Here is a 26,227-nt window from a genome sequence, read left to right as displayed (position 1 = left end):
CTGAGTTATCTTTGCTTCCTTTTGATTGTGGGTGGCTCCAAGGACAGCTGCAAGGTAATCTACTATAGTAGTCCGTTGTGCTGACTGTGGGGCAGCTGCCCACTATATTCTTGTGCTGTGACCTGCTAGGGGTAAGCATGGTATTGCTTATAGTGTTGAACACTGTAGAAGTGGGCTGTATGCACAAAAGCTCAGGATACCTTCTACATGTTTTGTTAGTCTATAAAGTGCTACCAGACCATTTGTTGGTTTAAATTTATACTGTTCCAGTAGTGAGCCTACTTTGACAGAGTCAATACACTGTTTTTAAAGCTTGTATTGGCAGTAATGAGAAAATAGAGCAAGGCAGATAATTTGGTGAGGTCCTGTCCCATTTGAAAGCATGTGGAAGGTCATTTTCTTTATCAATGAACCATAATAATTTCAAATCTGTTCTCAGCCACAGATTCATGCAATTTAACTACAGAAGGGGCAATTGGATAATCTACTTTGACCTCCTGTATATCACAAGCCATTAATTTCATTTGTTACCTTTCTATTGACCCCAATAACATGTTTAGTTAGAGTTTATCTTTCCAAAAGCCATCCAGTCTTGATTTAAAACTAAGAAGAAAAGCATCTAAATTTCACTTGCCAGTCTGTTCAGTGATTATGCACACATTTGACCACTAAAGTGATTAATCTGAATTTGTCTGGCTTCAGCTTCCATTAGTTTTATGTCTTTCTCAAAACTTGGGCACAAAAACATATACATAATCTCAGTGTCACTAGAAGAGGACTCTGCGTTCATTAGTAAATCCTATAAGAATTTGATGTCATTTGTTCCTTCTGAAACATCTGGGATTCCTATTACTCTTAAATCTGGTTTCTTGAAAGTATTCTCTGGCTCTTTCACTCTTGAATGAGCAGGTTAGTAGATTAGTATCTGCTGACTGTTTTATTGGTACTGCTGTTATCCTCCCTTTTTGAGCTCTTAATGAGTTTCTGCTTAATCTAACCTGTCCTACGATTAGTCCAAATAGAAGTCTTTCAAAGGGGTTCTCAATATTTTCAAAACTCTATCATGCCAGCCTTAATTTGAGCTAAGACTCTTATATTTGGGATCCTGTTACTTGGATGAGAGCAGAGAAACACCTTTGGCTACAGGTAGAATAGTGGGAACTGCAGAAGCAGAGGGCCTGATCTGTGAAAGGTAGTAGTATGAAGATAAATATCAGTTGAGCCTTCAAAACAGTACTTTACTTTTCTGGATTTGTTTAGCATTACCTATCTCATTCAGATTCTGAGGCTATAGGAGTTTGATATTCTGTTATTAGTTAGAGGGTGCGTGAACCTCATGGAAAGAAAGGTGAGCAAATGAACATCTGCACGAGAACATTTTGATGTATGTGTTTAAATAGAACACTTGTTTTCAAAATAGTTATGCTAAATCTATTAGTTAACATTTGGGATTTTGACATCAAGCAGATCTAATGATGTAATGAACTTCAATGGGACTTGTAGAAAACAAGTTAACTGATTAAAATATAGTAAATATTTCTTATATTTCTCACTTTAATAAGCATTTTTCTTAGCTCTTAGAGCAGTGAGGTGGCATTTTGTTGCTTGTCAGTCAGATTTATTTTATTATAAAGAACACAGCTTTAATTAAAAGATGTGGCATCCCTCAATAATACACTTTTATTCTAGATATAAATTTGAGACCTTACTCTTCATCTGGTAGTTTGAGGAATGGGAGGCAATAGTGTGGATACAAATTAATAATTATAAAAGGTGATCATACCTATGTTTTTCTTCCCCATTGCCTTATTAAAGTATCAAGCTTGAGCATTTGGTTCTTGATCCTACAAGGTGCTAAGCATAGTCATGCAACACCAAATAAGGCTTGCAGCTCATAACTTCAGCCAACTAAGCAGAGTTGCTCAGTACCTCATGTGTAAGAAGATCTGAGGCAGAATTTAGAATCAAGTATGATGCTAATAGAGGAAAGAGGGTAATTAACAGCCATCTTAGCCTAAAGTTATTCTCAGTACCAACTTTAACATAGCTCTTTAGGAAAAAATATTCATCAGCAGGATGTAATAATTTTTGAGTACCAAGCACCCTTCATAGACAAAGTTATAGTAGGGTCTGTTGCACCCTCTACAATCTAGAAAGACTTCCAATGTGTTCATAAAGGTACCCATCTGCCTGTTGTGCTCCAGTTTTATATTATGAACTATAAATTTAAGTTTAGTGAGGAATTTATGAAGTGTCAAATTCATTCTATCAGGCCAGGGATACAGAAGTCCACACTGAGTCTTAACATGGAAACTGCAACAAAAATGGATTCTAACTATAAGATTTCTTATTTACAACTGCTGGAAACCTAGTCTCAGCCACAGAATTCATGTAACAAAGTGTGGTAGCAGAGACAGCTGTACATTCATTGTTTGGTGTTCCATTTTGTTGTCCACAAATGTTGCTCTGCACACAACACAACAAAAATGGGTTTATAAAACAAAAATTTTTAATACAAAACACAACACTCCTGGACTAGAAGGGACCTCAAAAGGTCTTCTAGTTCTGTCCCTTGCACTTAAGGCAAGACTAGGTACTAGACAAATGCCTGTGTTGTCTAACCTGCTCTTGTCCTAAACTCAAAGTTGAGAATTTTTCTCCCTCTTCCTTGCAACAACCATTATTAAGTACATACAATATTATGTCCCCTTTCAGTCTTTCAGACTGAAAAAAATTGGGTTTTTAGGTCTTGCCTCAGAATCATTTTTGTTGCTCTTCTCTGGATTTTGTCCAGTTTCTCCACATCTTCCCTGAAATATGGTGCCCAGAACTGGAAGCAATACTCCGCACTGATTAGGCTTCAACTGGAGTAGAATGAAAGTTACTTCTCATGTCTGTCTTACAACATTCTTGCTAATTCATCTCAGAATGATGTTTGTTTTTGCAGCAATTTTGCATTGACTGATATTTAGGTTATGAGCCACTATAACTGCCAGGTCTTTCTTCTGTACTCATTCCTAGGCAGGCATTTAACATTTTGTATGTGTGCAACTGATTGCTCCCTTTGAAGTGGAGTATTATGAAATTCAGTAAGGCTTGTGGATTTCAGACCATTTCTTTAGTATGACCATATTATGTAGCATTTTAATTCTATCCTCCAACGGGTTTTCAACCAGTCCCAGCTTGGTACTGTATTGTCAGCAGACTGTGTACTCTCGCTCTCTGCCATTATGTAAATCATTGATGAAGGTAGTGAATAGCACCAGACCTAGAATTGATCATTGCATGATCCCATTGGTTATGCCTTTCCAGCCTGTGTACCAGTGATAACTACTCCCTAAGAATGATCTTACAACCAGTTATGCACCCATCTTATAGTAGCTCTATCTAGGTTATATTTCCCTAGGTTGTTAATTTAAAAAAAAAAACAAGACAGCATCAAAAGCCTTAAGTCAAGATATACCACATCTAGTGCTTCCCCCTAACCACAAAGAAAGCTGGTAAATTGTTTTTTGACAACTTGTTCTTACAAATCCATGCTGACTGTTATCACCTTATCTTCTAGGTGTTTGTCAATGGATTGCTCCATTGCCTTTCCTAATACTGAAGTTAAGATGACAGGTCTGTAGTTCCTAAGGTTGCCCTTATTCCCTCCTTTATGGATTGGTGCTATATTTGTCATTTTCAGTCCTTTGGAATCTCTTCCATGTTCTGTGACTCTTTAGAAGATAATCACTAATGGCTCAGATATCTCCTCAGTCAGCTTCTTGAGTATCCTACAAGGTATTTCATCAGACCCTGCAGACTTCAAGACAGCTAACCTGTGTAAGTAATTTTAACTTGTTCTTTCTCTGTTTTTTGCCTCTCAGCCTACCTTATTTTCATTCTCATTCATTGAGAGATGTCCAATTGCTACTAAACTTTTTGGTGAAAACGGAAAGTCGTTTTCCATATCTTCTGTATATTTTTTCTCTCCCCATTGAATAATGGGTCTATCCAGTTCTTGGTCCTCCCCTTGCTTAAAATGTATTGTTTTCCTGTTATCCATTCTTTCTAGCTAGTTTAATGCTAGCCCTGACAAATATCCTGCAATGACTGCCATAACATGTACATCACCCTTGAGAAAGATACAATGAATTCCTTCAAAACCATGGGCGTAGTTTGGGGAAGGTGTGGTAAGCCCCCCTGCCTCAAGCTGCAAGCCTCAATCGTGTATTGACTGTTTTGACTAAAGTCAAACTATGCTTTATGTTCAAAACCACCACCATGTAGCCTCTAAACAATTTTCTCACCTCTTAAACACCATAAGACAAAAATGAAGATATTTCACAAAAGGTTATTTCTGAATCACATTGCATTCTACAAAATACAGAACAGTAATTCACATGTTCCCTATGTTAAAATATTAATCATAGCTCTGAAAAGACACTGTGATAACAGTATGATCAACTACACTGAGAACTAAAGCACATCCATATAATTTAGGTAGGACCCAAATAAGCTTTTCTTTACAACAGTGATAGAACTAACTTGCACAAAAATGGCAATTTGCAGATAGAGCTGCTGAATAGTACACATTCTGAGCTACTTTAATTGTTGTATATCAAAGTGTAGTATTGAATGCTATGTGTCTTAGTCTTCACTGGCCTTACAGCTGAGGAACTGATGCACCTATTTCAGATGTTTTATCAGCATTGCATAGACTGTCAAGTATTATGTTGTGGCAAATGGCTTTAATTAAAACAAAAAAAGCCATAAGACGTTAGGATGGTTGTGAGGCTTCTTAATGGCAATGTTAACATGGTCTTCCCTCAAAGTTTTATGAAAATGTCTTATTAAAATTGTTTGAGCTTTTGTCAAATGCACATCATTATGTAAATGAAAGAATGGTTAGATCGCAATTATAAAAATATTGGCATTACATTACTGCAGGTTAACTGCTTTATCATAAATCAATTGCTTCATGCAGGTAAAATATTAACAATGCTTATACTGTACTAATCTTTGTGCAGTCTTCTAGGTTTTTAATATTGAAAACCAATTTTGATGGAAAACTGTTGATCCAAAGTCCTTTGAAGTTAATAGTTTTCCATTCTGACCCTTTTTGATCAGGTTTCGTTGCTGTGGTGGTAAAAAAAACCTGAGTTCTGTCCTCACTAATATTTCTACTACAGGCTGAACCTCTCTAGTCAGGCAACATCCATGGTCAAACATGATTTTCAGTTAAATGAACATCCAGCTATCAGTGTGACCAAGTTTCCTGCAATCCCCTTATCATGGCTGTTCCCCACTCTGGCACTCTTGAGTGCAGAAGAGAGGGGCCCCACAAGAGCTCAAAAGGAGGGGGAAAAAACCCCTTTGCCTCTACAGGCACTGGTTACCAAAACTTCCCAGAGTCAGGCTCTGAGGAATAAACAAGTTGCCACCATCGAGTGACTTTCTTTAATCCCTAAAACCATGGGTGAACACTTGAACACACCCCCAGTGGTACCCCAAGCTTTCTTGTCCTAAAAGAGCTTGAAAAAAAGAGGGGAAAAAAGCTGCAGTCTCTGGTAGCTGACCCCTCAGAGGCATGCAGATACACACAGACCTTCTAGGACACAAGAATCAAATCCTCACCTAAAGTGATTTGTATTACAAAAGAAACTTGATAAATCATATGTTACAGAGATGTCTGTGGGCACAATGTGAGGTAACAAATTGGGGGGGGGGGAGGCATAGATTTCACACAGCAGTTCAAATCAAACCACAAAATAGAGAAGTTACCCTGAAAAATTACCTATTCACTTTTTCCTTTGAATTTTCTTTGTTCAGTCCACTCATGCTCTAAATTCCTTGGAGACCTAGTAGTCCTGCCTGAGTTTAAATCATTGTGTCAACTTCTGGTTTCTCTCTCCCACACAAAGAAAGCAGGCAAGCAGTATGTATCCAATTCAAATTTCAACGTAGTCTCGATTGGCTCTACTGGCCTCCTGGCCAACACCTTTGTTAGCGACTTAGTCACTAGGTGCTGGTCAGTACTCTTCCTGTCCATTACACGCATAAAGGTTGTTTAGAGCTACCAGTCCTGGTTCTGTGCTGTTTAGCTGTAATTTACCCCTAAATGTCTTATAAGAGCCCAGTATGCAGTGGTAGTGTTCATAATGCTGCTGGACAGTATTGACCTCCTGGGGATTAGCAAACGCTGTCAATGCTGGACTAGAGAGATTCAACCTGTATTACTATTGTTACTGGTAAATTACTGGACCATTTTGTCTGCAACGGACAATAAAGTTCTGCAAAGCTGCTGAGCAAGGTGAATTAACTAAATCCTAAATCTAAGTGCTATGTGCACAATACTCCCCTTCTTGATAAGAACCAGGTATTTAAACACCTCTCCAATCTGTTACTTCTACACGCCTTTCCTTCTTACTATAGAGGAAGCTGATGTTGAGGAGACTTGAACTTCTCATTCTCTTCTTGATGCTTTCGCCATGCTGCATTTACACTTAGAACTCTCTCCTTCTCATCGTGTGCCAAGCAGTCATCATGTCTTGCAAATCTTTACTGAAAGCCCACTTCTGTAAAACTAATGCTCATGCATAATATTTTTTTAATAATAGCACTATTACCATAGAAATCCACTTCCTGGTAGCCTTTCATTATGTCTCTCTATGGGTATGTCTACACTAGCCACCCTAGTTCGAACTAAGGTGGCTAATGTAGACATTCGAACTTGCAAATGAAGCCCAGAGTAAAATATCCCGGGCTTTATTTGCATGTTCCTGGGTGCCGCCATTTTTAAATGCCCGGTAGTTCAAACCCCCTGCCCGTGGTTACACACGGCATGGGCTAGGTAGTTCGAATTAAAGTTCCTGTTTCGGCTCCAGACATCTGTCAGCCGACGGTCAGGGCAGTGTGTGTGTGTATGTTTCCGAGAAAAGGTTTAACGTCCGTGCCTTTACTGCTAGGACCGGGGTCCCATCGCAGAGGGTGGCCAGCAGGCCAACAGACGCCCCGTTATATAGGAAGAGCTTATTACACCTTAGATTTTAGCTGCTAGAACACAGGGGGTTCCTTCGCAGAGGGCAGCCTAGGAAAGGCTGAAAAGGTGCCCCAACAGATCTTGTCACCTGGGAGTGACACAAATCCAAACGCCCAAGCTCTCCCTATGTCTGTCCCTTTATGACCGGCTGAAGTTCTTTTAAATTGTGCTTGGTTCTGTTACAGCAACTGAAGGAGGCAGGTTAAAGCTTAAACAGTTACAGGTTTATTGAGGAAGCTTATAAATCATATGGTTGCAATGGCTATTGTTCTATTTCTTAACTATTAGCAAAATATAGATCTTAAAAATGGTTACAAAGAAGATACAGATAGAAAAATAGAAATAATGGTACCAAGTAACAGCTTACTCTTTCTATGTGTACACTTAAGACAGAGGACCACATCCAGGTACCATTTTTACCCCCATCTGTGCCTCTCGACTCCAGCATGTCAGGCCAGGGCCGGTCCCTCAATTCCTAGGAAAGACGAAAATACGAGGTGGGCGTCCCCATAGAACCTCGGGAGGTCAAACACCTAACCCGACCAGCAGGTAGAGGGTAGAATGACACTCAAAGTGAGTGTGTGCTGGGCCCATCTTTTATAATCATGGGGTCACGTATTTCTCTTTCTTATCTGTAATGCCAATTGATGCTGGTCTGTCTGCTGTGAGACCAGTTCTTACAAGGAAGTTGTGAACTTAATTTACACTTGTAAGAGAGAATTGAGGTGATTAAATTTTGAAGTACTGGACATTGTTTTCTCAGTGGGAAATTCCTCTTCCTGGGACTGTGTGTGTTCGAATCAACATAGGTGCCAGCCGCAGCCTCGAGGCCAGCTTATTGACTTAGCTGCTCTCTATCCACATATCTGTGTTTCAGCTTCTCAGGATCAGATGAGCCAGCATAGACTATGTTGATATTATTGCTCCTTCTCTGTCCTGTATGCTTCAGAGAGGCAAATAAGATGGATGATATGGGGTTAGTCTGTCTGGCCACAACATCCTGACCTTTTTTAGCAAAACTGAGCATTTTGTCCCATGTGCTCTTGCCTACTGGATCAAATGCCCAGCTCTGCTAAGGAGGAGTTTGTGGGAAGGAGGGAGCAGTGGAGTTTGAGCCAGCCCTGCACAGAGAGGAAGGGGGCTTTGGCAAGTGGCTAAGACTAGCCCCATGTAAGTGGGGAGAAGAGCTCTGAAGTCTCTCCTGAGGAGGAAAGGAAGAAAGGGCTCAGAGCAGCTCCATGCTGCAGGGAGAAGGGGCTTGGGGTGAGATCCATGCTGTGGGCAAGGGTTAGAAAGGATCTCACGCCAATCTTCCAGGGGAACAGGTGCCTCCCTGGAAGCCAAGTGCCATACTGGACAGGAGAGGCCCTTGTTTTAGTACTAAGGGGGAGAAGGGATGCTTAGGCCAGTTCATCGTGGAACTTGGGTGAGTAGTAAGGATGTTAAATATTGAATAGTCCATTAGCCAATAGGGTGACTCTGCCTTTGAAGTGTTCCCACTTCAAAGGCAAAAGCACTGAATGGAACCCAGAATCAGCTGGGGACTCCCACACAGTGCTGCTGCTCTGAAATGCTGCAAGGAGCCTGACACTGGGCTCCTTGTGGTGTTTCAGTATCAGCACCACATGGAGCATGGGGTCAGCAGGGGAGTTCCCAGCTGAACCCAGGCTCCACAGAGCACTGGGCATTGCCACTTTGAAACACCACGTGCAGCCTGGCGACACCCCACTCGCCCCAGGCTGCATGCAGCTTTTCAAAGCAGAAGAGCTGCATTGAGCCCGGGGTTTAGCCCCAGGCTTCAAGTGGCACTGCTGCTTTGAAGTACCCACTCCTTGCTGCCTCAGAGAGGCAGCAAGTGGGGGAGGGGAAGCAACTAGTTGACTAGCCTATAAGCATTTGCTTAGTTGACTAGTCCTTCACATCCCTAGTGACCAGCACTTGGCCTGATGACTGGGGTTGGGAAATTGTTCTCCACCCTTCCAGTGACTGCTGGCTGGGCTGGCAATGGGGTTCAGGAGGAAGATGAGAAGATGTGGCTAGAGTTCCAGCTGCTCCTGCAGGGCCCCTGGACACAGGCCCTATTGGCTTCTGTAAACTGTCAGTGAATGGCCAAATGCAAGATGGGGAATTCACTGATTAAGCAGTAGTTCTACTGAAAAAGACCTCAAGGTTATATTTATGTGATCCTCTGAGCCAGCAATGTGATGCTGTGAAGGAGAAGATTGTCATTCTGTGCTGTATTAACAGAGGGGCCATGTAACACATGGGAGGTAAATACAGGTTGGATCTCCCTGGTCTGGCACACTGGAGACGTGAGCTATCCTGAACAGGGTGTTTGCCAGGCCACCTGCTACTGGCTGCCTGCTCCTGGGCTCCTCTTCCTGAGGCTCACTGCCCTGGCCCCTCTAATGCTGGCCCGGCAGGGGCTTCTGACACTGCTGCCTGCAGGCTGCTTCAGCATCCCCCAGGGCTTCCAGCTGGGACTGCCTGGCCACCACGGCACGGTGTTTCCCAGGTTCCTCCGAAGGGGCCACTCAGCTACCCAACCCCTCTGCTAAGGTCAGCCCCCTGCAGCCGGTGATTCCCTGGAGTATACCCACAGGGATGCCTGTCGCCACCAGCCCCGCTTCAGCCAGTGCATTCTCTGTTGGCACTGCCCAGTCATCCTGGCCACTCTGCCACCAGGGGTTTCCTCAGGTTCTGTCAGGGGCCAACCTTGCTGTTGCCAGAGGTTTCCTGGCCAGGCCTCCCACTACCAGCAGCCCCTCTGCTGCCAGGGGTTCCTTGGCTGGGGCCAGGTCTCTCCAGCCATCTGGCCATGTTGACATCAGGGGTTCCCATATCAAGTCAGGGGCTCCCCAGATGTTTGGTGTAGCTGCTGCTGGTCCAGCCTGAACTCCCCCGTGATCTCCCACTTCTGCCTCTGGTGCTCTTTTGTTAAACAACCTTAGGGAGGAGGGATAGCTCAGTGGCTTGAGCATTGGCCTGCTAAACCCAGGGTTGTGAGTTCAATCCTTGTGGAGGCTATTTAGGGAGCTGGGGCAAGAATTTGTCAGGAATGGTAGTTGGTACTTCTGTGAAGGCAGGGGTCTGGATTCAATGACCTTTCAAGGTCCCTTCCAGTTCTAGGAGATAAGCACTCTGCATTAACTAACATCTATGGCCCAACAGTCACAGATTTGGGGGGTTTAACCTGTATTTTGCTCTACCTGATACTGGTGCAGCCTTAGCTGGATTATTTTGTTTCATACTATGTGCCATACTTGAGGAAATATGTGGATAATTGGAGAAAGACCAAAGAAGAGCATTAAGAATGATTTTTTTATATATATATATATATATATATATATATAAATATATATATATATATATATATATATATAAATAAAATACATAGAAAATGTTGTCTGATGGACGACTTTGAGCATGTTTGATATTTCTTAACCAGGGGACTGAATAGCATTCAAATGTTTTTAAAAACTGCTTGTGGCCTGGTGTTCCTTACAGCAGGGTGGCCTAGTGTTTAGGTCCCAGAACTAGCCATTAGAAAAGGGGTGCAGAATAGATATGTAAGCAACTAGTCTACCCAGTAAGCAAATGTTGATCAGATAGTAGAGTAGGAACTCAGTCTCTTCCCCCCACTCTTTGCTGCTTTTATCAGAGAGGCAGCAAGGGGGAGCAGGAGCTGGCTTAAACGCAAGTTCCCCCCAGCACCCATCTCCACAGGAGGCAGAGAACATCAGGGAAACAACATAAGCGGGGATTGAAACAGTCCCACTCACACCAATCCCAATTATTGCACACCTCTCTCTTCAAAATGTACAAGAGCCAGAGGCAGCTCTAGTACATTTCAAAAAGAGAGGCACAGTGGGGAATCCATGTCAGCAGGGACTGCTTCAGTCCCTGCTGGCACAGGTTTCCAATGTCTTTCTCCCTTTGACATGTACAAGAGCCACCCAAGGGTCTTGTACATTTAAAAGGGAGAGATGCGGCAGTTCCCTGTACATATGTCCCACAGGAGTTCCTGTACATTTCAAAGGGAGAAGAGGCAGCAGGATAGCAAGCATCTCCCTGATCAACTAATCAAGTAGTCAATGGAAATTCCATCAGCTACTCAGTTAGCTGATGAATCAAAATTTAACAACTCTAGTGCAGAACCCTGCCACTGGTACTCTGCCTGCTATGAGTATAACCCTTGAGTTTGGGGCATAGTCCCAGGAGTCTAGATTTTCCTCTTAGAGTTCTTGCAGGTTTTCCCCTTTTTGTCCCGGGGGGGGTGGGGGGGGGGAATTGGAGGCTTACTTGCTTCTGTGGATGGGTTTTGGTTCCTGTCCCTGCAGGCAGCAGAAACACACTCCTGTCTCCTTACTGATCAGCAGCCAACTAAGCTAGGAGGCTCCTTCCTTTTATCCTTCCTCCAGGCCTGGCATTGGCTTCAGGTAAAGTGGGGCAGGGCTAGCTGGGCCAAAAGGCTTTGTTTAACCCCTATAATGCCAGGCCCTCCTCTCTTCACCCCCTCACACTATGAAGAGGGGTGTCAGCAATTGTTCTCCATATACACGGAAGATAGGATGAATAGTCATCTTAATATTCAGCCAGGGAGAGATTTAGATTAGTTGTTAGAAGCCTCATCAGTGGGTGGCTTTAAGAACCAGTAAGACAAAATCATTGTAATAGGATACAAGTGATGGAGAATCAATCAAGCTAAGTCTACACTGCGGTAGTTTTTTTTAGGAAGAGGAAATGCAAATTGACCACTCATTTGCAAATCTATGCACTCATTGGCATATTCCCTTCTCATCCTTTTTGCAGAAGTTTTTGTGATTAAAAATCCCTGTGTAGATGAAGCTATTTGTTGGAAACTCCATTTTGCGCAAGATAACTTTTTTGAGGAATAAGTTAACATCTAAGGATTCATCTACACTGCACTAAAAAAAAACAACCCATGGCACTCAGTCTCTGTCTGGGGCAATTGACTAAGGATCGTGGCTAAAATGGCTGTGTAGATGTTCAGGCTTCGGCTGGAGCCCTGGCTCTGAAAACCTGTGGTTGAGGCAGGGCAGCTCCAGAGCCTTAGCTCTAGCCTAAGCCTAAAAGTCTATACTACAGGTTTTTAGTCCGGTCACCCTAAGCCTCATGATTCCAAGTCATCTGACCTTAACTGCAGCAGCCATGCCTAAAGTATTTTATTGCACTGTAGATGCACCTTGAAGGACCAGTGTTTCACCCAAGACTTGTATGAGGAATATGCAGGAAATGTTTGCGTTGAAACCAACATCTTTTGTTAGAGCAGTACTTTCTCTCCTCTGACCCTTTGAGACTGACAGGCATACTGTCTATTGCTAGTTAACTTCTAAATGGATGCATTTGGTCAGCAGAAATTGGCTGTGTAGGGGGTTTGTTTTTTTAGAAAAACAAAGCACCAGCTGAATCGTATGATTCAAAATAGTTTGGCAGACATGGGTGGCTTCAGTTCCTGCTTTTTCATGTCTCCTTTCAGCACTTCTATTAAACCAATAGTCTTGTTTGGTTTTTGCCTTCTTTGTTAATTCAGTGTGTGGTGTTGACTTTAGAATCATTTATTTCAGAAGTGATAATTCTTTTAGTATATTTGAAATAAAAGGAACCATAATGACATCACAACATGCTGATGGGGGGGGGGGAGGGGGAAGGAGATGAGCTAATTTTTGTTTGTACTGTGGACACAGTATCCCATAAATCCAACCAGCTTTCTATTTTAAATGTTGTTTTTCTTGATATTTCCATTTAGGTTAAATTTAATTTTTAAAGGAAGTATTGTGGTGATGAGAGACGGACAGCTTCTGTTTTGGGAGATGTGATTTCTGATATCTGCCTTTCTACAAATCTCACTTTTTTTGTTTATAGACTGTACATTTGTATGATATTGAAAAACATTTGTGGAAAATTTAATAGTTTTATAATGCATTCCCCTCTGAGGAGGGTGTATGTCTGAGACTGTTGGTACACTTGTGAAGAAAAATACTATGAATGGATGTTCTCAGGTATCTAGTTGAATTGACAGAAAGGAAAGATTGATTAAGGAGAATGTGTATTTCATTCTTTTTATGCCCAACTGTACAACTAGAAGTGGCTCTTCCACATTTTTCCTTATTTATTCTGATTTCCTGTCTTAATCCATCATTTGTTTTATCAGGATAATGATCAGAAGTACCACAATTACACATTTACAGCTTAATCCTTGAAATCACAATATGCAATGGTAAAGCAATTAACTGTTCAGGTTTATCAGACCAAAGGTTCAGTAACATATTCGAGCATATTAACATATTCAAAGCCTGTGGAAGAAATTGCACTGGAGACAGAAGGCTTTCTTAGCATAGCGAAGAAACTTTTAAAAAGCAGCACATACTTATGGGTTGTGCTTACATATCTGAGTTCCCAGTGAAGCACTAGTGAGAACCTTAGGAACAGAAAAACCTGTAGTGGCTTCCGGTATTCTTAATACTGTAGGCTTAACTATTTGCAAACATGGTAGTAGTGATGGAGAGAAGACAGGCCTAATATTCTGTTAGGGCTACATGCATGTGAATTACACAATCTTGAACACTAAGTGCAGATACAAAATACACGAAGTAAATTTATAATAAAAATTAATAGCATATCAAGCAGTAGCACTGTAGTGTATATCAACACTTTCAATATTGCCATAAAACCTGATATCATTGGCTTTGTATTTAAAAGGGAACTATCACTTGACATTTAGTTGGTTTCTAAGATCACCATTTTGAACAGTATGTCTTGAACTATTTATTTCTTTTCTTGGAAAAAGGAATTTTTGGTTCCCCCGATGGACATTTGAACCAAGACAGAAACTGACCAACTGAAAAGGAATGATTGTTCAGATTTGTTCCATTGAATTCAGTGTGTGAAATACTGGTCACATTAAAGTCAGTTGGCAAAACTCTCAAACATTCGTAGTCTAGACTACAGGGTCTTTTGGAAAAAAGTGGCCTTTATTCGAAAAAACTTCACTTGCGTCTAGACTGCTGTGTTCTTTCAAAATTAAATCTAAAGAATGCGGCAGCTTTTTTCGACCGTGGAAAACCTCATTGTACAAGGAATAATGCCTTTTTTTCGAAAGTGCTCTTTTGGAAAAAAGGCATTATTGAATGCAAACAGTGCTTTTTTTTTTTTTTTTTTTTAAGGGAGCATTCAGACTGCCTGGGCACTCTTTTTTCGAAAAAGCGGCTTTTTTGAAAATACTGGTTGCTGTCTAGATGCCCTCTTTGAAAAGAGGCTTGTAGTCTAGATATACCCTCAATGACCAATGGATTATGTAGCCTTCAGCCACCCAAAAAGTGCTTACTAACAATTTACCCCAATTAAGGGCTTGATTTTGTTCCTATCAAAGTCATTTGTAAAACTTCCATTGATCTCAACTGGAATAGGATGGGTCCTTTATTTTATTTTATTTTTATTTATTTTTAACTGAGATGTATATGTCCTTTTTAGATGTGCTTAAGTCCCAATAACTTCAGTGGGATCTATACATGTGCTTTAATTTATTGAACAGGGGATGTAATCCTGCACTTTTTTTCAATCAGGTCACTTTTAGTCATTGGGAATTTGTCTAAGACATTTGGGATCAGACCTTGAACATTTTATACAATGAAATCTCTATCACATGAATGCTCAGAATAGTATACTGACTAAACAAATACCTTTAATACTTAATCTGAAAGAAGTAATACATGAAGGAATAGTAGTAAAAATTACAACTGAACAGGAATTCATGAGTAGTAAATACTGTCACTAAAAATTTTAGTTATGGTTGACTGTAGATGTGGCTGAATTGGCAATACAGGCAGTCCCCAGGTTACGTACAAGATAGGGACTATAGGTTTGTTCTTAAGTTGAATTTGTATGTAAGTCTGAACTGGCTCCAGATTCAGCTGCTGCCACTGAAACTGACCAGGGGCTGACTACAGGAAACCGGAAGCAGAGTTGCTCTGCCCCCAGCTTCCTGGAATCAGCCTGATCAGTTTCAACAGCTGCTGAATCTGGAGCCTGGGACAGAACAGCTGGGGCGCTGCCCGGTAGGTTCCCACAGGACCAACCCGGCAGCACCCCAGCTGCTCTACCCGAGGTGTTCTGCAACAAAAGCCTGGTCTGCTGGGGGGGTCGCACTAGCTGCGCCCTCCCCCTCCCCCCAGCAGACCAGGGAGACCCGAGCAAAGCCGCCCAGGCAGCGGGACCCCCGCCGCCTGGGCGGCTTTGCTCCTGTCTCCCTGGTCTGCTGGGGGGGTCCAGCAAAGCCACTGGACCCCCCCAGCAGACCAGGGACACCCGAGCAAAGCTGCCCAGGCGGCGGGGGTCCTGCTGCCTGGGCGGCTTTGCTCCCGGGCAAACGAGCAAAGCCGCCCAGGCGGCGGCTTTGCTCAGGTGTCCCTGGTCTGCTGGGGGGGTCCAGTGGCTTTGCTGGACCCCCCCAGCAGACCAGGGGGACCGGGAGAAGCTTTTCTCGCCCCGGAGGACACGGGTGGCAACCCGCCGCCCGTGAGCTCCGGGGCGAGAAAAGCCCCGTTCATAAGTGCGGATCTGACATAAGTCGGGGACTGCCTGTACTTAAGAGCACACAATTTTCTGTGTATTAAACATAAGTCTTTAATAATCTATTTCATTTATTCAGTCTTTTGTAATTTTGTTTCTAAGATGCATCAAGGCTTCCAGCTTTGAGGCTATATTGAAGTTTCAACACGTTTTTGAAGCCGAGGCTACATCTAGAGGTTTTTCCTGGAAGAGATCGTCTGAAAACGTCCACACTGCCAAAGCGCATCAAAAAAGCCATCTGCTTTTTTGAAAGATAGCATCCACACTGATTGGATGCAATCTTGCATTTGGGTTGTGAATTTTCCTCATTGTATTTTCCTCCTTGACAAATTAGTGAAGTAATGTTGAATAGTAATATTAGAATTTCCATTGAAAGAGATTGACGTAAAACAGAAACTTATAATATCATTGCAGGGTAGAGGAACAGCTCGGCTGGGGGAATAAGCTGTTACCTAATCATATCTGGAACAATAGAAACAAAGAATCAAGTAAACTACATTTATATATTCTTCTTCAAGTTTGCTCTGATCATTCCTTTGAAAAAGGGACTAAGGTTAAAACACTGATACAGTGTAACAGGAAGAATGAACATTGGCTATGAGATAGTGGCATTAAAAAAAAAAAGAGGATGTTGATTACATGAAGAGTTTTAGTGTTGTCAGTAGGTTTTCCAAAAACAAACATGGTCCTGTCATTAGAAATGTGCAGTGTAAAGTAGGACAAACAGGCAGAGGTGTAGTAGGAAGTGTGTATGCGTGCAGCCTGGTTTGGCCGTAAGTGGGCAAATAAGGTTTAGGATTGCCAGGAGTCCAGTATTTTCACCTCCTGACTGGTAAAAATCAGAAAATACTGGACACCTAAAATGTCCAGTTCTTTCTGAATTTCCCCCCCCCCCCGGCCAAGACACAAAAATCCTGGGTGCTTACCTTTTCTGCAGGGGAGCAGTCCGGCCCAGAGCAGGGAGACAAGATGGTGGACAGCTGCTGGCGGCCTCAAAAAAAGCCTCGAAAACATTTCTTAAAGGGACCATGCTGGTTTTAACTTTTTTTTTTTTTCTTGCTTTACTCTCGGGAGGTGTGTGTGTGATTTTTTGTAATAAAACAATTATTCCTCAAACTTTTCCTTCATCAGCTAGTTTCCTGTAGTGTGAATATGGAGAGTAGGCTTGCAGACGAGCTTAGGCAGACTATACCTGAATCACAATCCACTCATATCATTCAGTGCTTATTTCCAAAACCCAATAGTGACAGTCCACCAGGTGCAGCTTTTCTATGAATGCCAACATCAATCTTGAATTGTTTCTTTCCATGCCACACAGCAGGGCAGAGACTGTGGATTCCTGTTCAGTTTCACTTCTCATGAAATACTGAAGGGTCAGCTATGGTGTGTGCATAATACTCATCACAAGACTTGAGAGCTATGTACAGTCAGTGCTTTCAGCCAGTGATGGCAAGTGTAGAGGCGCTGTTGGGGGAAAAACAGAACAAAATATAGTCTGAAGCCCATGGACTGGTGAACCCATCTTCACAATGCACTACAATCCATATACTCACACCATCTCTTCCAGAACAATCTGTCTTCATCATCTGCATCAGTGGTCATCAGTATGCTGTCAGTGGAGCCCCAGCTCTGCTGGCCACTCCCTTGGTGGTATAGCTGCCCTCAGTGGACACTCTGCAGGATGGCTTTCGTCCCCTGCAGGCTTGCTGCTCCCTGTGGTCACCTTACAAACAGCAGCCCCTTCTTTCGCATGTTATGGAAAACCACCCTCTACCTGGGCTTCTGGTTGTCTTGGGACAACCAAACCCTGACCTTGCTTTCAGTTTGAGAGGAAGAAGCTGCATACCAAATGTAGTGGCCCTCGCTCTTACTATTTAAGAGGAGTTCTTGAACAAATGGACTTGCAGGCAGACATACAGATTGGGGGTGTAAAATCCTGGTTAATCAATTAACTGGTTAAACCTTGGATTTTCCTAGACTTTTTTTAACCAGTTAATTGACTAAAAGCGGGATCCCTGACTGGGAACCACTTCAGCCTGACTGGAGCAGCCCCCAGCCCACTGGGCTCCTAGCTCCCAACCCCAGTGCTGGGGATGGGTCTGGCTCTGCTGGCTCCCAGCATCCACCAGAGCAGCCCCTGTTTGCGGCGGGCTCAGGTTCCTGTGCACAGATGCTGCTTGGATGCTGGAGCAGCCCCTGTCTGCAGCAGGCCCCCTGAGGAGCTGGAGCAACCCTTGCCTGTAGCAGGTGGGGAGCTCCCCCATCCCAGTTACTGGTTAATTGGAACTGGTAAGCATTATCCATTTAGGGTGATATTTATTGATTAACCTTTTACATCCCTAGCATGGACAGACACATTCTAAAACATAGATAAAACCGATTAGTGTTTGTGATGAAAGTAAGCAATATTTCTAACACTTATAATTGCCTTATGTTTGTCAGAATGGAAATGAAAGTGCAAATAGATGTTATGTTCTCTGAAATTGCTGAATCACTGTTCCTCCACTGACTCAACTCTGCATGCTGATCCCGCACAGTGGGGAATTTCCTTAATACTATGAGTCAAAACCCCTTTGCTATCAAGCACACCTGCCACAGTTGCAATCAACAGACTGGAGTTCCCTCACTAGACAAAATAGAACCGCTGATCTAGCATTCTCAGTTTTCCCTTTTGTTTGTTTTTCTCTTGGTCTTTTAGAACCTACATTTGCTGTGCTTTCAAGCAAAATTCAGAGCTCTTCTTTCTGCTAGTCTTTTGTGGGGGAAGTGGACTCTTGGTTCGAGTATGAGAGTTTATTTTATATTTATCTATTAATGTGGGATGAGTATTTTTGTTTAAGTTCTTCTTTGCCCAGCTAACATAGTGTATTGCTAGTATTCCTTCTGGAACAGGCATGTGATGAAAGCCCATACAGGCTTTTAGAAATGTAAGTTATGGCTGTCAATCTTTTTTATCTTAATTTATGCAATTAAAATATTAACCATGATTAATCCCACAACTAATTGTACCATTTAAATAATAACAGAACAACATTTAAATATTTTGGATGTTTTTGACATTTTCAAGTATATTGATATCAGTTGAAACACAGAAAACCAAACTGTAAAGTGCTCCATTTATTTTATTTTTTCAGTTTACACTACAGTATCTGAATTAGATAAACACTTTATCATGAAAGTTGAACTTACAAATGTGGAACTACATATAAAAATAATTGTTAGATTTTTTTTATATGTAATGTAAAACTTTAGAGCCTGCAAATGCACTCAGTCCTACTTTTTGCTCAGCCAATCTCAAACAAGTTGTTTACAGTTGTGAGCGAGAGAGCTGCCTGCTTCTTATTTTACAATGTCATCTGCATTCACATAGGTACTTCTGTAAATGGTGTTAGAAAGTATTTACTGCCAAATATGAAAACATTCATGTGTCTCTTGTGTTTTCATCACCATCATGGAGTGGGTTACCCGAATACCTCAGAGAAATTGCTTCAAGACCGAAATAAAACTCACTCTGACTAGTGCTCCCTCTATGCCAGTGGTCGCCAACCTTTTTAACAAAAAGATCACTTTTTCAATTTAGGTGCAATGTAAGATCTACCTCAAACCCAAATACCCTTGCCCCACTTCCTTCCCTCCCCTTCTTTGAGGCCCTTCCCCTGCTTCCTCCCACCTGCTCCGCAGCCACACCCTGCTCACTCCATCCCCCCTCCTTCCCCATCCTCACTACCTTTCACCAGGCTCAGGTAGAGGGCTAGGGTGCAGGCTCTGGTCATGGGCCAAGGAGTTTGGAGTGAAGGAGTGGTTCTGGGCTCAGTCCGAGGCACAGGTCTGGGATTGCGGGGGAGGGTTTCACGGTGCAAGCTCTGGGAAGGAGTTTGGGTGCAGGGGGACTTACAGCTGGGGCAGAAGATTGGGTGCTGAAGGGGGTTCACAAGTGAAACGGGGGTTTAGGATGCAGGCTCTGGCTGAGCACCATTTAACTGAGACTGCTTCCTTGTGGTGGAGCAGTGGGGTTAAGGCAGACTTACTCCTACAGTGGTCCTGCACCGCTCCTGAAAGCAATTGGCATGTACAGCAATGGCTCCATGGCACCATGTACTGCCCCTCATCAACAGGCACTGAGCCCACAGCTTCTGCTGGCCACGGTTCCCCATTGCTGACCAATGGGAGCTGTAGGAATGGTGTCTGCAGGCAAGGACAGCATGTGGATATCCCTTGATCTGCCTTTCTCAGGGGCTGCTACCCACTTCCAGGAGCAACATTTACCATAGGGATAATTACTCCTGCCGTGACAGGTTAGATATTTGAGAATTCACTACTCAAAGAATTAAATTTAAGTGTAAGAGAAATAAAAATTATGAAATGCACAGATGGGTCAAAAACCAAAAATAACCCACTTTGCAAGCAGTAAAAGTAGTAACAATAGTCCCCCACATGTGTATTGGGGAAGGAGATGAAAGGGAAGGACAATGTGTGTGAGAATGACACAGTATGTGAAAGTCACAGATTTGCATTGCCAAACTCCCTCCTTTCCCCTCTCTCTGTGTGGATAGAGGGTACACACATGGTGGGGGGGGGGGGGGGACACACCCTTCTTCTGTCTCCCACAAACTACACAGCAATCAGAAGGTTCCGAACTTCAAGGCAAAGGGCAGGTGCAGTATTACAGTGGGTGGAGGGGCAACTGAAGTGCCAACACTTGAAAGCTTTCTGGCCAAACTAGTCAGGATCACCTGTCAGAGGTGCCAAGATCTACTGCTAGATCCTGATCTACTGACTGGTGACAGCTGCTCTATGCTGTAAGGCCTCACAGGAAATGAGTCATGCCCAGTCAGTCAGCTCCCTGCAAAGACCTCTGACTGGGCAGGGCTGATTAATCACCTGTGAAACTGTGCTGCCTCCCCGTTTAGAGGGAACACTGCCTCTGACCACGCATCCCTAGTTGTCATGTATCGCGCTGCACTGGAACCCTGTACTACAGGGGTGGGGAATTTTTATTTTTGGGGGGGAAGGGGGTCGGGTTATTGACCCACAGAAAAGTCAGTTGGGGGAGGCCATACTCAACTTGATAAGCAGAAAAAAAGACACCCCCTTTACTCATGCAATTCAGAAGGCTAGGATTCCCCTCCCATTGCCCAGGGTGGGGCACCATGGCTCAGGGCTTCCCCATGGGGTCAGATTAACTCTTCTGGGGGTCTGGGGCTAGTAATTTGTTGGAACCCCTTAGGCTCTGGAGGTGGGTCAACAATGAGGGGTTCCATGTGAGGGGGCTGTAGGTTCCCTGTTCTTGCCAAATGAGGTATTATTAAACAGCTACAATCCATAGTCTAGTGAGGGGCAACCTAAGCTAGTGAGTGGGTTGCAAGATTGTTATAACTCAGACTGTCTCCTGGGATAGGGTAGTTTTGCTAAATGCAGTTGTGTACATAGAATGTGTGGGTTGTACCAATTGAACTGTAGCAGCACTATGGATGCAGAGGGAGTGCACATCTCTCACAAGGTTGTGTACAGTCAGCATGCACCTCACGTCACATGCCCTAAAAACCTATGTGGATGAAAACCAGCAGAATCTGGCAACCCTGTGCACGGGCAATAGTAAACATAACGGCTATGTCTACACTGGCATGATTGTCCGAAAATGCTTTTAACGGAAAAGTTTTCTGTTAAAAGCATTTTCGGAAAAGCACGTCTAGATTGGCAGGATGCTTTTCCGCAAAAGCACTTTTTGTAGAAAAGCATCTGTGCCAATCTAGACACGGTTTTCCACAAAAAAGCCCCAATTGCCATTTTCGCGATCGGGGCTTTTTTGCGGAAAACAGTACTGTGCTGTTTACACTGGCCCTCTTGCGCAAATGATTTGCACAAGAGGGCTTTTGCCTGAATGGGAGCAGCACTGTATTTCCGCAAGAACACTGATGATCTTACATGAGATCGTCAGTGTTCTTGTGGAAATTCAAACGGCCAGTGTAGACAGCTGGCAAGTTTTTCTGCAAAATCAAATGATTTTGCGGAAAAACTTGCCAGTCTAGACGCAGCCCCTGTCTCTTGGGGTACTCTTAGAACCCCACTGGGTAAAAGAAAAAAACACTATATCACTTATTACGGGTGATCACTTTTCATAAAACAATCACTCTATCTGACCTCTCAGTCCTCATCCTTTATGGAAACTTGCACAACATTTCAAAAGATGAGCCTGGGAGGTGAAATTCATGGCTTTGCTAGATACTCAAACTTATGGGCTGAATAGAGACACTGGGGCTCCATTGCAGGCTTCTTGCGCAAGAACGGCCATTTTTGCACAAGAACTTGCAGAGCATCTACACTGCATGCATGTTCTTGTGCAAGTAAATTTACAGTAAAACATCAGAACAGAGGGCTTCTTGTGCAAGAGTTATTCCTCTCCCCATGAGGAATAGACCCTCTTGTGCAAGAAGGCAGTGTGGACGGGCAACAAGGGTTTCTTGCGCAAGAAACCCGTATAGCTAATATGGCCATCAGAGCTTTCTTGCGCAAAGGAGCATCCACACTGTCATGGGTGCTCTTGGTCAAAAGCATGTCTTGCGCAAAACCACATGACCGTGTGGACACGCTCTTGCGCAAAACAGTTCTTGCGCAAGAAGCCTGCTGTGTAGACGTAGCCTTCATCTTGTAATCCACTAACAGCCACCTCTCCTCAGCTGCTTTCCTCACTCCCTCCTGCCCCCTTTACCTCCTCCTTATCACTGGATGGGTGTTCAAGTGTGTCTTCACCTAGAATGTTCTCTTGAAACGTGTACTTGTATTTAGTATGGACACTTTGTTAGCTTCCTAGACCTGAGGAAGAGCTCTGTATAAATTTGAAAGCATGTCTCTCTAACAGAATTTGGTTCAATAAAAGATATTACCTCTCCCCCTTGTCTCCTTAATATCCTTGCACCAGTACAGCTACAGTAACACTGCATATGTTTCCCATAAAGCTGCCTGCTTCTGCTGTATTCCTGAGATGATTTTAATAATGAATACATAATAACTGATAATTCTGGACTCTTATCTGTGTGACACTCTGAAGCCTACAATGTCTGCCGGTCAAAGCAATTCAAACAGCTACAAGTATGAGCTTTTTTTAGGTCCGAATATCTGCAAACTCAATCATCACTAGAATTCACAGTCCATTAATGTCAAGTTCTTAATTTACCAGCCATTTTCATTTTATAAAATATATCCAAACAATAGCAAAGCATGTATCTATGCCATGATTGGTTGAGTTATCTCTGACCTATGATGGGTTTTTTTCTTTACTGCTGACTTGCTTGCAACAGTTTCTTTGATTATATGAGAGAGGCAGGACAGATTATAGATTACATTGCCCAAATGCTGCACCCAAGTAAGAGCACTGGCTTTCATCTTAGAACAGGGCTTGGTAATCTTTCCAAAGTGGTTTGCCAAGACTTAACCCTCCTGCCCTGGGCTGTGCCGTTCTCTCAGGAGGGAGGGAGAGGTCTCTCCACCGTGCACCACATGGACCACCTGGCTCTCAGTGCAAACCTTTTGTGGACTACCAGTTGCTAATGGAAACTCACTGTTAAATTACATAATTACGCCCAAGCCATATTGGGAGTGTGGCAGCTAGGGAGAATGGTTTAATTTAAATTGTTAAACAGACTAAGTGTTTTAACTTTTTCATGTTAGCTTATAAAACTTAATTTTAAATAAAGTAAAATATTAATTTATGTCCACTATAAAAGGTTTAAATGTTTTCTTTATTGATGGCAGGGGTGGGGAACCTTTTTTGGGTTGGGGGGTCACTGGCCCATCGAAAAATCAGTTGGCTACACAAGTGAGAGGCAAAAAAAACTCCTCCAGAAACCCCCAGCCCTCACTGAAGTGGTTCCCAACTGAGACTCCTCACTCGTCTGGCACTCCAGCCCCATGAGGTAAGGGGAAGGAACAGGAAGGACTGAGATTCAGAACTTCCCATAAGCAAGATTTACGGGGTCCCAGGGTTAGTGGATTTGGAGACCCCCATAGGCTTTGGGGTGGGGACAAAAATGAGGGGTTCAGTGTGTGGGACAGAGCTGCCAGCGAGTGGGATAGTGATGGAGGTACAGGATGTGGGCGGGAGGTGGGGTGAACAAGGGGATGAGGAGAGCAGGGTCTGGAAGGGAGTTTGGCAGCAGGAGAGGGTTGGGGTAGGGGTACAAAAGGGAGTTTGGGGGCCAGAGGAGGTTGGGGGAGTTACGCAGAAGAGGTGAGAGAGTGAGAATGAAGCCAAAAAGCTGCACATCAAAACCCTTGTTGCTGGTTGATTATTGTGCAAATGGGCTGAAATTCTCATTCACATAGAATGATAAGATGCAAAGAGAATGGGGGGGGGGGGGGAGGCAAAAAAGGGGAAAGTAAAGACAAGTGCAGCTTTTGCAAAGGAAACTTTTGTATCCCACCCCCACATCTTCCCTCTGTTCCAGCCTTGCTGCCCTCAGCTCCATGATTCTCCATCCCCACATCCTGCTCCCCCTCGGATCGCCCCATACTCCACAATGCAGCCCCTGCCCCATCCCATCCTCCCCTCCACCTCCTACCCCCACATCCCTGTTCCCCTCAGTGTACTCATCAGCAAGGCAGCAGCTCTGGGACTAGCAGCTTCCAAGAGCAGCGCTGGGGTGAGGAGGAGCGTGGGGGTGTGTGTGTGTGTGTGCAGAGTCACTTCCCTGCCCAGCTGAGCTATTTGTCCAGGGCTTGCCCCTCGCCTGCAGGCTGTGGCTGTAGGCACAGCAGGACACTGGGGAAGAGGCGCCTTCTCTCCTCCTCCTCCTCTTCCCCCCCCCCCCCCCCCCATGGTGAGCAGCATGGCACAGACCAGCCCTGGTGCCCTACATGTGACTGGCCGCCCAGCCCTGATCTGTGAAACAGGCCCAGCTCCTGCCCCCTCCCAAAGCAGGAGGAAGAGCCTGTATCATATGTGGGGGGGGGGGGGGGAGGGATCTCCTTAGCTCCCAGGAGCTACATACCCAGCCCGGGCAGGGGCAGTCCCAAGGACATGTGTGCACACCTCTCCCACCCCACCCCCCAGCAGGAAGCTGGAGCTTAGCTCCAGCCCTGCATGCCACAGAAAATCGGCTGGCATGCCACTTACGGTGAGTGTGCCGCAGGTTGCCAGCCCCTGTCTTAGAACGTGTATAAGGAGTTGAAGACCTCATTTTTGACTGCATTTTTCTGAGTAACATGGACTACCACAAAGTGGCTACTTTTTCCATTTCTTCTAATGTCATCAATATAATATAAAGGGGGGTTTGCTAATGTTTCACAAAGTCATACATGAAGTCTGTGTCTGTCCTAAAACAAAAGATGAATCCTTAGAATTTGTGTCTGGTTAGAAGGTAGCTTCAACAATATGATCATAGCTTTCCTGACCCATTGTGCAAACAAAATAAGCTCATTACAATTTATTAGCTGAACTGGCTTTTAGAATATCAAAACTTTTATTTCTCAACAGATGTAAGAAACATGAGTGCAAGAGACCTTCGACAGTTCGTTACAACTCACAACGCTAGTGAAATAGGTATATTATAGTTGCATTTTTACTCCAATTTAACTTTTCTGTCATATTCTATAATATAACAGTATTTATAAGCTACTGTCTGCCATTAAGTACCTAGGAATGTCACTACAACATTTTGATCTTTTGTATTTAAAAAACCTTCATGATAGAAGTTATGAGCTGGGGTCGTTTTGGAAGCAAAACACTTTTTTTCTTTCATATTTTATTTATTGTGCTCCTTTCCCAGCTGTAATATGTAAATGTTGTAACATCTGGATTGTTTCTAGGAAAGTGTGTGTGGGGGTGGTTCACAACAGTATTTATATTTTTTTAGCACCTAGAAGCCCCATTCTGTTAGATTAAAGGTGGGAGATATTAAGCAGCCTGCAGGCCAGATGTGGTCCACCAGCGTTAGCCTTGGTGGACCATCAGATGCTTTATTTATCTGTGCATTTGCAGGTGTGGCTCCTTGCACCTCTTGTTGGCTGTGATTCATTGTTCCCGACTAATGGGAGCTACCGGAAACATTGGCATGGCCCGTGCCTTGGCTGGGATTTTCAAAGGAGCCTAAGGAAGCTGGCTGCTTAATTGCCTTAAGCTTCCAACTCCCATAAGCCCCTTTGAAAATCCCAGTCTTTTAAAGAGTGACAGTAGGAATTAAAAAATCAGATGGTATAACCTGTGTTGCATGTAATAGGAGCAAATTATGTTGTCCTTGCAGTCTGATGACTTCCCAGATATTCAAGAAAATAAGTTTATTTCCCCATGTCCTGAGCCACCATACTTCAGAATGATAAATTAAATATAGCTGGAAATGCTTTCTGTTCTTATGTTGTAAAATTAGTGTCATATATAGCTGAAATAACTGGGTTTCTATGATTCATTCAATTCATATGCAAATAGTAACTATTCACCTGACATCCTAGCAGTGATGGTGTTTTCTTTAATTCATAGTTCATGATAAATATGTCTGTGTAACTATGAATCAGGAATAACTACAAGTACATTGTAGCCTATGTTTTCCTATTACTGTATTAGAATTTACTAAATCTCCTACCAAACACAGTTTAAATTGAATGTTCTTGTTGTCTCTG

General features: G+C 43.3%; 1 protein-coding gene across 3 annotated transcripts in view; it reads left to right on the top strand.

Moving 5' to 3' along the window:
• Positions 1 to 26,227, top strand: part of CCDC148 (coiled-coil domain containing 148) — a 139,325-nt gene that overhangs the window by 1,907 nt on the left and 111,191 nt on the right. For 2 of the 3 annotated variants that reach the window (XM_025186537.3, XM_006126840.5), the window contains exon 2: positions 25,089 to 25,154. In XM_025186537.3, the coding sequence (XP_025042322.3) occupies positions 25,100 to 25,154 (55 nt within the window). In that variant the 5' untranslated portion in view covers positions 25,089 to 25,099. Of the gene's footprint in view, positions 1 to 3,695; positions 3,826 to 25,088; positions 25,155 to 26,227 lie in introns of those variants that run through there. The other variant, XM_075933433.2, reaches the window with a different exon arrangement.

Source organism: Pelodiscus sinensis, chromosome 7 (assembly GCF_052426305.1).
Source record: "Pelodiscus sinensis isolate ZL-2025 chromosome 7, ASM5242630v1, whole genome shotgun sequence".
Classification (NCBI taxonomy): Eukaryota; Metazoa; Chordata; order Testudines; family Trionychidae; genus Pelodiscus; species Pelodiscus sinensis.
The sequence above is the reverse complement of the archived record's forward strand: the minus strand, read 5'-3'. Positions and strand labels throughout refer to the sequence as shown.